Below are 14494 nucleotides of genomic sequence, written 5' to 3' on the forward strand. Positions count from 1 at the left end.
AAAGGAATAGGGGTGCATTTAGTTTTTCAATCTTTAGGTTTAGAGAAGTTAAGTAGTTTGATTCAGTAATCAAGTACACATTTAAATTGCACCACTTTTACTCAAAAGATCCTAAATGAAATGTCAAATTTTCACGAATTGCCTACATCCTCAAATTTTACACTCACGCACACTGAAATGACCTCAAAATAAAAAAGTTTGTGTTAAAATAAGGCCAAACAAGAAAAAATATTTTAAAAACATGTTACATTTTAAATTAATTTATTTAAAGTGTATTATACTACACTTGAAGGTGTAGGGGGATTGAGATTATTTTAAGATTCAAGATCATCATATTTTCAAAACTTCAAGTGATTTTAAACAATGTTTGAAATATTCCTAGAGCCTATGAAAATGTATTTTGATGTGGCTACCTTCCCTGTATGAAGATACATTTCTCTTATGAGAATTGCATAAATGTGGAGAAATCATTTAGAAAGGCATTGTTGACCCACAGCCACTCACCAACGTGCTTTGTTTGATCCCTACAGTTGGTTTTAATTGTGATCGGAGCTGTGACAGTGGTCTCGGTTTTACAACCCTACATCTTCCTAGCAACAGTGCCAGTGATAGCTGCTTTTATTTTATTGAGAGCCTACTTCCTCCACACCTCACAGCAGCTCAAACAACTAGAGTCTGAAGGTATGACATTAAATGCGCAAGGCTTGCCTGGGAAATAATCCACCAGAACAATTTGTGATTCTGAAGTGTTAATCTTCTCCTCCAGTACATTTTTTCCTGCTCTTAAACTCGTGTTATATAGCAATGACCTAAAAAAAAAATGCCTATAAAAGGAAATTAAGTTACAAAGCATACATAGCTTTTCTTAGTTAATGGTCATGTGACATGCCCTGTCCCTGTAAGTGTATAGACTCTTATGAGTCTTGGTGTATAAAATATTCTTCTTTAAATCTTTTTTATGTTTTTGTTTTGGGGAGCCGCATCCGATGTGCTCAAGTCTTACCCTGACTCTGCACTCAGGAAGCAATCCTGGCAATGCTCAGGGGACCATATGTGGTGCTAGGATCAAAGTGGTTGCCTGAGTGCAATGCATGTATGTGCCTTACCTACTGTCGTATCTCCTAGGCTCAGAGTATTCGTAACATGAAAATTAAGTTATAAAATGATGGTGCTATTATTATTGAAGTTTGACCTAGATGCCCAAATAATGTGAAACATAATCCTTCCCTTTGTTTTGTTTTAAGAAACCCTTGTTTTCTCTCTTGGGGTCTACCATTTTGCATGCCCCTAAGTGCTTCTTGAATATGTTTGGGGAGCATATTTTTTAGTAACCGGTTTAATAGAGGCCCATTTCCAGGGGTTCAGTTTGCAGTATGTTTATGCATTGAAGGCTATGAACCAAACTAAGTCACATAAATTTAATTGAGGAACTTGTCGTAAAAGAAAAACATCTTCTCTCATCAGGGATTAGCACAGGATTAGCCAGAAAAATAATGCACAGTGTTAGCCAAGACATACTATAAATGATGTCAATGATTTTGTAGTAAGTTTCTCTCTGGAGAAGTCAAGTGAAAAAGGAGTAAATTTATAAAGAAGATGCAAATTACATGTATTTAAATATGTGAAAAGAATGAAAAATCCCTTTATCCAATAGCATTTGCTATATAATAATTCTTTTAAGCTAGTCTCTGAGGTCTGTGGTTGTATAAATTTGTACTATATACTTACGTGACTTGTACTATTTCTGTGTGACTGTTTCACAGGCAGAACTCCAATTTTCACTCATCTTGTTACAAGCTTAAAAGGACTGTGGACACTTCGTGCTTTTGGGCGACAGCCTTACTTTGAAACTCTGTTCCATAAAGCGCTAAACTTACATACAGCCAACTGGTTTTTGTACCTATCAACTTTGCGCTGGTTCCAAATGAGGATAGAAATTATTTTTGTCCTCTTCTTCATTGCCGTTACCTTCATTTCCATTTTAACAACAGGTACTATAAACACACTATTTAATGAAGCATTTCATTTAAAATGTCAGTATATTATATTCTTACAAGGTAAAACTTTTACATTAGCATCTTCAATTTGATTTGTTGGAGCGTATTAATCAAATTTAATGCTTTGTTGTTAACCAACATGTATTCTTGCAATACGTTGTTACTGGATAATTTCTTTGAATTAGGATTGATATACATAGTGTATCTCTGCTTTTTAGTTGAAAATCTAAGCAGAAAATCAGATGGCAAATCTATGATTGGAAAGAAAAATAAGTCTGGACTCTGACTCTGTAGAGGATTCTGGCCTCAAAAAATAATCTCTTTAATGAAGCTATATGAATAAGAAGCGGGGGGGGGACTTTCATGTTTATACATACTTTTCACACACACACAATCCCCTCCTAGGTAAATTTATCCAAATTTTGTATAACTGAAAACTTGTACATATGTGAAATAACTATCAAAGGGCCATATATAGAGAGAGAATATTTTTTGGGGGGGTTCACACGCAGCGATGCACAGGGATTACTCCTGGCTCATGCACTCAGGAATTACTCCTGGTGGTGCTTGGGAGACCATATGGGATGCTGGGAATTGAACCCGGGTAGGCCGCTTGCAAGGCAAATGCCCTACCCGCTGTGCTATTGCTCCAGCCCCTGATAATTTTTTTTTTACTTTATTTGTTCTCTGTTTTTCTTTTTTCCATTTTTGGGTTATACCCAGTGGTGCTCAAGGCTTACTCCTGGCTCTGTACTCAGCGATCACTCCTGGTGTGGATCGATGGATCACAGGACCACAAGGATGCCAGGAACTGGACACAGGTTGTCACTGTGCAGGGCAAATGCCCTATCTGCTGTATTATTGCTCTAGTTCAAGGGCCACATTTTTTTAATGCAAAGGTCTTGAGTTTTAGGATCTTTTGAGGGAACACATAATATCAGATTATAAGTAAAATTGGGGAGGGGCCTGGAGCGATAGCACAGCGGGTAGGGCACTTGCCTTGCACGCGGCCGACCCGGGTTCGAATCCCAGCATCCCACATGGTCCCCCTGAGCACTGCCAGGAGAAATTCCTGAGTGCATGAGCCAGGAGTAACCCCTGTGCATCACCAGGTGTGACCCCAAAAAAGAAATAATAATAATAATGATAGTAAAATGGAGAGGGGTGGGTGGGGGAAGTAGGACCTGGAGAGATAGTACAGAAGGTAGGGCACTGACTTTGCACATGGCTGACCCTGGTTTGATCCCCTGTGCCAATATGGCCCAGGAGCACCCCACCAGGACTAATTTCTGACTGTCAAACCATAAATAGCCCCCAAGCATCACCTGGTATGGCCTCCAAATCAATACACACACAGTCACACAGACACACACAGGCACACACACACACACACACACACACACACACAGGCAAAAATGCCCTATAATCAAAATAGTTGAATAACTGAACAATAAAAAATACTGAAGGATGATTTATGTGTGATAGAGGTTCTGAGCAAATACCAAGTCTAAGGAATTTTTATGCTTGGGAATACAGAATTATGCGCAAAGGGAGGCCTTCAACTCTGTGGGTGCTTCAACTCCTTCCAATAGCAACAGTGACACCTCAATTCGTTACATGGTTGATCTTGAATTGATTTTGAGGTTTTACACCTGTAGAAGGCTTTTACTGTTGCCAAAGTTTTCAGAACCCTCCCCCCACATTCAGTTACATGATCCTATGTGAGTCTTGCACCACAGTTTAAGAAATAGGCTGTAGGAGCAGGAGATGACACTCCACACTATTCCCCTTGATTACCTTTTGCGGCCATATGCTGCTCTGTGTCTTCCTTGTGTGACTGCTTCATTCATTTCTCTCCTGACAGACTGCTTTTCATGCTATATTAAGGCTCTACCACAATGAATTTATGTGGTCACTGCATTCAAGCCCGAGAATTGGCAGCAGCCTGTCTGATTAGTTGCAAAGTCCTATGGAGAACAAAACATAGACACATTTTGACTGAGGGATTCTTAACTGCAATCTATGAGGCTGCTGTGAAGATAGTAAATTCCTTACATTCATTGTCCTCTCAGTGGGGGCAATGAGGAATGACTCTGCAGAAGCAATCTTGGTGGGAAGACGTGTATCCATCCTCAACAGAACATTCATTTTGTCAATTAAAGATAGTTATTCTTTAATTTAGAGAAATTTTGGGAGCAAAACATTTCAATTAGTAATAGTTGATGTTTTCTTTCAGTTTTATCATCCTATAACAATTTTACCATGCATTAGAGATGCAAGTCCACCTAACTCAAGGCTTAATAGCCTAAATTTATAATAATTTGATTTAAAAGCATTCTATTATAAAATTTGTGATTATAAATAATGAATATTTATAAATTATAATTAATGATTCCATTCAGCCTCGAAAAACCATTTACTCTAATAAAAAACTTCTGCATAGGCAAGTCATTTTTCAAAACATAAAATTAGATATTCCTTCTCTCTAAATGGCAGATCCTCGCATTCTGGCTTTTTCATGAAATTCTAAGTTCACTTTAGTTCCAGCAGCGGAGAAGATTCTGTTGCAAAGACAAAAAACCGATCTGTTATCTATGAATACAGTTCAATACACTTTTCCCTGACTTCATTTTGCTTGTTAAAAGGCCCATCCATACACAACACCACACCAACAGCCTCATTGAATATCAAAAGAATTTTTTGAAATGAGGGCTACCTCTTTTCAAATATCCCATCACTCTTCTTTACAAACATTAGTTGGCACTTATATGTTCAGGGCATTATTTTTAGTGGTATTAATGTCTGTGAACTGAGGTAGAAAATTGTTTATACTGGTACAAAATTGAAATAAAATGGACTGGTTTATAAAAGGAAAAAAGTAAAGTTTTTTTTTTTTAATGCCCCCTCCCATCTATAGGTGAAGGACAAGGACAAATTGGTATTGTACTAACTTTAGCCATGAATATTATGAATACATTGCAGTGGGCTGTCAATTCCAGCATAGATGTGGATAGCTTGGTAAGTAATGATTTTTTATTTAACCTTAATTATAAAATATCAGACAAACCAAAGTATGGGGTAATAGCATAGATACAACTGTATATCCAATCTGCGACCTAAGAACTAAAAATATTACAGATAAACTGAAAGGCATATGTGTTTCATAGAACATACAACTCCTCTTTCATTCATAGAAATAGCTATCCAGATATAGTGCACAGTTTCCTTGCACAGGACTTTTCTAGAGTGAATAGATATGTTTACTACTATTGCATTACAGAATTCACTGAGGTCCAACTTTATTAGATGGTGCCAAATAGTCATCAAATCAGTGCTAGCAATTTATATTATAATTCAAGGAGTGCAAAGATTCTCAATAGCCCCTAACTTCAGCAACATTTAATATAGTCAAATTTCTAAATTTATGAAATCTGATAAGTAATTGCTAATGGAGAAGGGACAGTTGAATGCATATTTACTTGATAATTGCAATTCTTTTTAAGTTATTTGATCATGCCAGTTGTTCATTTTTAAGTGACTCTTTTTCCATAATTGATTTGCAGAAGTTTATGATTTTATTTTAATTTTTAATTCAATACTTTTCAAATATGGTACTCAAGTTAATGACCTGTCTTAAGAGAGCTTTTTTTTTTAATGGGAATACGCATTTAATTTTCCTTCCCCCCCTCTTTTTTGGGTCACACCCAGCGATGCTCAGCGGTTACTCCTAGCTCTGCACTCAGGAATTACCCCCTGGTGGTGCTCAGGGGACCATATGGGATGCTGGGAATCGAACCCGGGTCGGCTGCGTGCAAGTCAAATGCCCTACCCATCGTGTTATCACTCCAGCCCCCGCATTTAATTTTAATGAAGCTAAAGTTATTGTTTCCTTTTTATGTTTGTGCCCTTGGTGGCTTGTTTAAGAAATTCTTTACTATTTAAAGTTATTAAAATTTGTTAGTATTACCTTTTACATAATTGTCTTTTCTTATTTTTAAAATTGCAAGTCTTAGGTGATAGCTTGTATCTTATTCCCAGAATATTTATCATTATCCTTGTTTTATATGACCATTTTTCCTACACATTTGGATATTTTATTTGTGTGTACCAAAATCACATTTTGGTTTTGATTTTCTTGTCTTATTTCTCTAGAATGCAGAGTCTGTAGTAATATAACTGAATTAGCCTTATGTCAGGGCAAAAACGCCATAGCAACAAGAGTGAGAGCTAAAAGGAAACAAGAAAAAATTCTGTCTCTATTTTAAATAGAAGTCTATAATTTTCAATTAGACTGTATAGTTGGTCTGAATAACTTCATCAGTGGCATTATTATTATCTCCAGAATACTTTATTTAAAATCAGTCATCCATTACTGTCTAGAAACCCAAGTTGAGAATGAGTCTGTAGCACAGATTTAAATTTTTTAATTGTTTTTTCCTATTCTTTGATGCTGCGCACATACATTTAGCTGTGAAATTTATATAATCAACTCCTGTCAGAACAAACATAATGAAAGGAAAAGCTTTAGAGGAACCAATAATGTCCATTTTATTTTTATCACAGTATTTAATAATTGTTTGCAATATAATTTAACTTTAATATGATTTGTTGAAATGTTTCTCTATTTTGTACATTTTTTTCTGACTTTGATGAAATCTTTAGTGGTTCCATTCATCTTACCGTTTAGCTTGTATGATTTGGGGGATGGGTTTATACACACACTTAAAAATGTTTCTGTTTCTGTGAAAATTATCCAAACAGTAAATAAATATTGTACCTGCATTAAAGTTTTTATTCAAACTTTCTACAAATACCAACTTGACACTTCTAGGTGTTCATAAAAGTTATAGTTAAATGTCTTCCAGGACACTGGACATTTTACTTGCATTTATCTAATATTTTTGACATATAAAATGGCAATTTAATGAAAATGAATCAGTATGTTAATGGGGCTGGAGCGATAGCACAGTGGATAGGGAGTTTGCCTTGCACGTGGCCGACCTGGGTTCGATTCCTCCGCCCCTCTCAGAGATCCTGGCAAGCTACCTAGAGTATCTCGTCCACTTGGCAGAGCCTGGCAAGCTAATGTGGCATATTTGATATGCCAAAAACAGTAACAACAAGTCTCACAGTGGAGACATTACTGGTGCTCGCTTGAGCAAATTGATGAGCAACGAGATGACAGTGACAGTGAATTATGCTAATGAAAAATTAGGAACAGAAATAAATACTTGGCATGAAAAATTTTAAAATTTCATAATGAAGAACTAGTTTAGAATTTTTATGGAAGGTCAGAGTGGTTAGTGGCTAAGAGCACATGGAGGATGAAGGAGGATGTGATAAGCGTGTTGGACAGCTGTCAGGTTCTGGCAGCACTCACACAGTACTACAAGGGAGTTTGATTTTAATTGATGATGAGACTTTCATTGATAAGTAAGTTCCTATATTATTAGCACTCATGCAGACCAACTGTAAATCATACAAAATTGAAACAAAAAGTAAAAACTTTAATTATCTGAAGTAATTTGCATATAACAGAAATGCAGGCATATTTTGGAAAGATCCCAAGACATAGACAAGAAAGTGGTACAGGATGGGCTTTCCACTTTAGTTTCTGATGAACATAGGACACATTCTTTACACAAAGTTGATAAAACACCAACTGAAACTTGACATCCTCCTAGCTTTCAAAAAGCATGAGTTTAAACAAATAGAACAACTGAAAACTTAAGATAATGCTTCAGTAATTAGTGCTCTAGGAAGCAACAGTGATTGAAAGATAGATAATAGCAACTTTTGCATTTTGTCTTTCTTTCTCTCTTTCTCTCTCCTTCCTTCCTTCCTTCCTTCCTTCCTTCCTTCCTTCCTTCCTTCCTTCCTTCCTTCCTTCCTTCCTTCCTTCCTTCCTTCCTTCCTTCCTTCCTTCCTTCCTTCTTTCTTTCTTTCTTTCTTTCTTTCTTTCTTTCTTTCTTTCTTTCTTTCTTTCTTTCTTTCTTTCTTTCTTTCTTTCTTTCTTTCTTTCTCTCTCTCCCCTTGCCTTCCCTTCTATTCCCTTCCCTTCCCATCTCTTCTGTCTTTCCCTCCCTCCCTTCCTCCTTCCTTCCACCACCAGTAGTGATCCTTGAGTGCAGAGCCAGAACTACTGACTCTAAGAACTACTGAGTGTGATGCCAAGACCAAACCTAGCCAACCACTCAAAAAACTATCTCAATGAGGGATAAAATAACTAAGCAGAAATTTGCACTGTACTAAAGAGAGATTACATTACGAGTTTAAGTGAGTTAAAATCTGAGAATAAAAAAACAAACATTTTTTAAAGAAATAATGTAGAATCTAGAAATTCAGAATAGGATATATAAAATGTCTGAATATAATCCAAAATTATTCAACAGAAGAAGTAGTTTGCCTATTTTTAAAAGAAAAGAAAATCAATTTAGACCAAACTGGTTTTTAACTAAATATTCTGTAGCACTGTATCACTGTCGCCCATTGTTCATCAATTTGCTCTAGCGGGCACTAGTAACGTCTCCATTGTGAGACTTGTTGTTACTGTTTTTGACATATCGAATATACCACAGGTAGCTTGCCAGGCTCTGCCGTGTGGGTGGGATACTCTTGGTAGCTTTCCAGGTTCTCTGAGATGGACGGAGGAATCGAACCCTGGTCGGCCGTATGCAAGGCAAAGGCCTTACCCGCTGTGCTATCACTCCAGTCCAGAGCTTAAAGTTGTGGAAATCATCCAAGAACAGCAAAAAGATGAAAGGACTGAAAAACAACAAAGTTAATATAAGAGCTAGATGGGACAGTATTAGGAAGAACAATATTCACATCATAGATGTGCTTGAAGAGGAAAAAAGAAAAAGTCTTAATTTTTATTTAAGTGGATAATAACTGAAAAATCCCCAACTGAGAAAAGGGTTAAGATAACCAGATTATAAAATCCTATAGGGTTTCAAACAAAATAAGCACAAATAGAAGTATAGCTAGACAAATTAAAATTAAAAATGGTAAAAATCAAAGATGAAGTGATAAAGAGGAAAAGAGGCCTGTTAAGGGAATCCCATGTGACTGCTATCACATTTTTGACAGACACTGCAGGACAAGCTTAATGTGTATACAAAATGTTGAGTGGAAAATACTCCTAACCGAGCCAAGAATACGTCATCCAGTTAAGTTGAAACTCAGATTGGAAAGAGAAATAGAATTTTTCAGATGGTTAAATGACATCTCATTTAAATTGTGTCTCTAAGAAATATTTAATGATCTTCAAACCGAGGAATAGAAGTCCTAATTACTTGGAAGTAATTAGATCCTGCAAAAACTTTAAGTGTGGGAAAGGAGGTAATGATAATAATAGTGGGATTCTACATATTTTCAAGCTTACTAATTTTTTCCCTGGTTATATCCATTGTGTTAAGTTTATAGAATTTTAAATTTCAAGTATTGCTATTTTTTAGTCTTAAACTTTTATATTTTGTTTATAATAGATCTTATTTATGTGCTGAGATCATACATAGTTTGCTAGCATATTTTCTATTCCATCATTGAATGCAGTTATGATAGATGTTTGTTATAATTTTTATCAATTGAATATTTGTTTAACAAAGTTACAGGTCAGTATTTGTGTCATTAGTTAAATTTTTGGCTTAGATTTGCTGTGCCCATGAAGGAAATTAAAGGCACACTTTGCTTATTTAGTGTCTTGACCCTGACCTTAAACTTAACATTATTTAAAATTATTGTTATTATTATTATTATTATTACATTGCTGGGGATTAACCCAGGTCTTATGCATGTGAGACATGTACTTTGCCATGGAATTACATCCCCAGATCTTGACATTTTAAAACATAAATTCTGTCTAGAATCTTCTCAAACAAAATACATGGAGTATTGAAAGCCTTAAAAGGAAATAACACTTCTACCTACTAATTTGTCTAGCTTTGTATAGTAGGTTGGAAAAATATCAACTGAGTACTGTCACCTTATGATTAATACAGCTTAATAGGTCATGAATCACCCCAGAAATTAAAAATATAGTAAAATTATAATAGAATCTACTTTAATAATTCCTGCTGGAAACACCCAAGTCAGAGAATATCCATTTATTTAAACTGATATCATAATATTTTTAAAACTGTTGTTTCTAATTTATTTTTTAATTTAGCATTATGTGTATATTCATTTTCATTATATTTGTTATACCGTCCTATAGAACAGATGAAATGTGTCAGTTCCTTTTAAATTCATAACTCAAGTGCTATATGAATTATTATTGTTATTGCTAAAGCTATCATATATGTCTTCACTTCTTAAGCTATATCTGATTTTTTCCCTATTGAATTATAATATTTCTGCCATTTTTAGTACTGTAAAACTTCTCTTTCTCCTATTCTTAGATACTTCAGCATTATGTACCTTAAATGGGCAATGAATACCTAGATTTCTACTTCCATGAATGAATGAATATTAAATAGGAGCTAGGAAGAATATAAGCACGAAGTTTCAAATTTAGCAATATCAAACCATCTGGTGACTAATAATTCCCCACACTCCGTTCTATTGTTTGAATTAGGCAGTTGACCTTTTCAGGACTGTCTACCACCTTGAGCGCACACGAAAGATCTGATTTATGAGAATATATTCTACTTCCTTATTTTTCCAGCTATAACAGCAGATAAATGAAGCCTGTTTCACTGTGAATTCCTAAAAGCAAAAGAGAAAGGCAGCCACCTAGATGAGAGGGAGGACAGTGCATTTGTAGGGCTCACATTTACAGTCAATGAGGCTCCAAAAAGTTCTTAAAAGATTGATGCAATCTGAGAAGAGTTTTCTGTCAATAGAAACGCCCTCTCTTTCTCCTTTGTCCTTTTATTGCCCGTGTTTATTTTGGGTTCCAGTAAAGATCAAGTGACTGATTGTATAATGACCAACAAGAAACCTGGTGGTAAGAAAAAGAGGGACCTGATTTTATTAATTGCTCCAGAAGCAATTCACTTGTATTTAAAGCATTTTTTTTTTGCTATAAGAATCTGAGAAGCAGATTCATTTTTCTTATGTATGTGTTTAAGTATATGTATATCCATGAGTGCATGTGCACACACAATACACACATTTCTCCTGTAATGTTCTCTTGATCTTGTGTTTGTTTTCTGTTTTCACAAGTCTTTGTGGTATTGTTTTCTACTCTTGACCTCTGGTCCAAGACATATTTCCATCTAACTCTTGTATTTCCATCTGTACATTGCCTTTTCATTTTATAACAGACTCTGGCCTTACCACCCGGGAGATCTTTGGTCTTAGATAAATTTTGATTCCCTTGATGAACAACTTTTCTTGTTTGTAAAATGAAATATATTAATTAGAAATGTTCTTATATCCTATCAAATTTGACATTCTCTTCTGAACCCCTGTTTGCATGAAAGCTTTCAAATCTTTTCCTATGAATGTTTTCAAATCTTAATTAGCATATATGCAGACATTATTCAAAACACTTCTTGGGATCACATATATTTGCAACTATCTGTGAATGCTGAAATCCAGTGATTAAGCTATTCACTAATGCAGTTGTCAAACCTGATCAAAGAACTCTGAACCAATGTCTTACTAGAATTGAGAAAAGGAAAAACATTAGTAATATGTTTTTCCAGTCTTCATTGAGTAGGAGAGGCTTATGAAAATTGTCAGAGATTGAAGGAATGTTGGAAGTTTGGATAAATTACTGAGTTTTATGTCTGTTAACTTAAACTTTTTGTGTTTAGTTTTTCTTAGTTTTCTCATCCAAGAAGAAATCAGTTTTTCAATCTGGCAGCATAACAAGAAGAAACTTTAAAATATACAGATGCCTCTGGGTCCTCTAAGGACAATTAATATTCTCTCAGTAGAAAGAAGGCATGTTGTCTATAGTTTTGAAAGTATTTAATTTTATTCTAATTTGCATCCAGACTTGTGAATGACTTGGATTAGATAAACTCTAAGATTTGATTTAGCTCTAATTTTCTGAGTCATAAGGGATTGATTTTTTCTTTAAATGGTCAGGTAACTAATTTTAATTTTAGATTTGCAGGATATATGGTCTCTATAGCAATTACACAGTTCTAATTTTATAGGACTAAACAAATGTGTGAGGCTTGATTTGCCACTGAATCACAGTTCTTCTGCCTTCTGGCCTATGGGATAAAGTTATTTTTGGAATTGGTAAGCCTTCAGCAAATGATTTTTGTCCAATATAACAGCAAAAAATAAATAGGTATAAACATAGGTATATTGATGTAGTATGGATATATCTAGGTCTAGATGTATTTACAGCACATATGAGGAGTGATGCTTTATTATGGAGTACTTTCACTCTACAATATAATATAATATACTAAATAAAACATATTCAATATTTAAAAAATTAAGATCACTAGAGAAAATATTAAAATAATAAAAATTTTGAGAAAATATTTTAATATGTTCCTTTGAGATTCCCTTTGATACTTTTTAGTGGACACCACATCAGTCCAATTGTGTTCACCAAGCAGTTGCTGATAGGCCACATCACGAATCACGAATCACGGAATCCCATTGATCGTCGAATTTCTTGAGCGGACTCAGTAACCTCTCCATTCGTCCTGTCCCTGAGATTTTAGAAGCCTCTCTCTACTCGGCCTTCCCAACGATGTTGCACTGGGGGCTCTTCAGGGTCAGGGGAATGAGATCCAGCTTGTTACTGGATTTTGCATATAAATACACCATGGGAAACTTGCAAGGCTGTCCCATGTGGGCAGGAAACTCTCAGAAGATTGCCAGTTTCTCCCAGAGGGAGAAGAAGGTTAAAGATATCGCGCGGTCGCAAAGCAGCCATGCGCGAGCTCCTGAGAGCTTGCTTTCAAGTCTCTCTGGATGTTGACCGTTGATGGGATTACACATACCTGGGTTCCTCTGCCGGTACCTTCATGCATGAGGCCCATCTGAACTCGTAGAGAGAAGCCTCCAGCATGGCTGCAGCTAGGTTCTAGTGGTCTTCGGCCACCGGGAGCTCTGCTCAGGGTGAGGGAAGCTGGAGCCCATCCCATCCGAGGGGCCCCGGGGAAGACAGCCAGGTGTGCGGGCAAGAGACTCTGCATATTTTAGGAGCTTCTTTTTAAATACACAATGCCTATTGCAGTAAGGCACATTCAAAGCATTTCTTGTTGTATTCTTTCCCATCTAGTACCTAGCACAGTGCAGTGCATTGATAAATCTCTGTTCATTATGAATTGCTTTATCTCATATGTAAAAAACAGTATCTGTGCAGCAAAAATGACAGTGCTGTATTATAGCAGGTAATCCAGTCTGTAATCATGCCCCTTTCCCCCTTGGCTTCTCAGGCTGAAAGTGTATGTTTCTATTTGGGTTAGATGGAAGTTTCAATACAGCAAACTCTTTTGGGTCTTGTCTATTTGTTTTCACTGAGCTTTTAAGCCTTGTTGATTCCTTACTCTAATTCTAATGGCTATTATTTAGATGATAGGTAAAAACCTGTTGTGCCATTGTCCATTTATCTAGGTTGTGATGGATAGAAAGTTCAGATTTGGCCATTATTAGAGTGACAGTAGACTGGAAAAATCAACCTTAAGGTTCTGAGTCCTTGCATAGAACAGAGTTGCCATAGGAAAACTGGGAGGCCAGTTCTGTGGGTTCCCAGACAGGACTGTTTCATGTAGCCATCATCACCTGGGGTGGGAACATTTGGGTGGCAAAATGATAGGCAAGCAAGCACGGAGACACTGAACCTATTCTTCATGTAAAGAAGAAACTTTTAGATAATTTGTATAGACTGCTACAAAATTGGAAGAATTGATTTCAGGGTAAAGAAGGTGTTTTCTTTTTTACTTGAAAAATCATCTGCTTTACATTTTTTGTCCCATTACTGAAGTTTATTACGCTCCAAAAATTCTCCTGAGTTGATCTTTAAAAGTGAATCTAATTACCTTATAAAAATGTCTTAAATTAATAACCTGAGTCATAAGAACAAGATCGTTTCAGACTATGATGTTATTAAAGAAAAGTTCCACAGTCTTACCTTAACCTTTCTTTATAAGGGATGTGGTTAAGCCAGAGAACACACATGCGAGCACATGCACACGCACACACACACACACACATACATACACACACACACACACACCCCAAAATAACTTCTGATTTTACTTTTTGCATTTTTTTTGATGAAAAGGGAAGTAAAAATATTTTGTAAAGAGAAAATGTAGGGCTAGATTCCTTTGCTCCACAAAACCATTTGCTCCTTTCATCATTTGGATTTTCTAGAAACCGGGTTATCACAGCACTGTAAAGAGATTTCATAATTCAGAGTTATAGAAATATTGCAAAAATAAAAAACAAGTAAACTAAGAATCATCTGGAAAATTGACAATGTGAAAACTTTACAAACTTTGTAGGAGAAAAAATTTTAATGTGAAGTATGATAATAGAGGGATTGAAATGTTTTAAAGTATAGGTCCTTCAAGTAG

General features: G+C 35.8%; 1 protein-coding gene across 1 annotated transcript in view; it reads left to right on the top strand.

The window, feature by feature from the left end:
- The window catches only part of CFTR (CF transmembrane conductance regulator), a 145472-nt gene that overhangs the window by 96996 nt on the left and 33982 nt on the right, over positions 1 to 14494 (top strand). Inside the window, exons 20-22 of the mRNA XM_004602252.2 lie at positions 531 to 681; positions 1764 to 1991; positions 4915 to 5015. Of these exons, the coding sequence (XP_004602309.2) occupies positions 531 to 681; positions 1764 to 1991; positions 4915 to 5015 (480 nt within the window). The remainder of the gene's footprint in view (positions 1 to 530; positions 682 to 1763; positions 1992 to 4914; positions 5016 to 14494) is intronic.

This window comes from Sorex araneus, chromosome 1 (genome assembly GCF_027595985.1).
Source record: "Sorex araneus isolate mSorAra2 chromosome 1, mSorAra2.pri, whole genome shotgun sequence".
Taxonomy (NCBI): domain Eukaryota; kingdom Metazoa; phylum Chordata; class Mammalia; order Eulipotyphla; family Soricidae; genus Sorex; species Sorex araneus.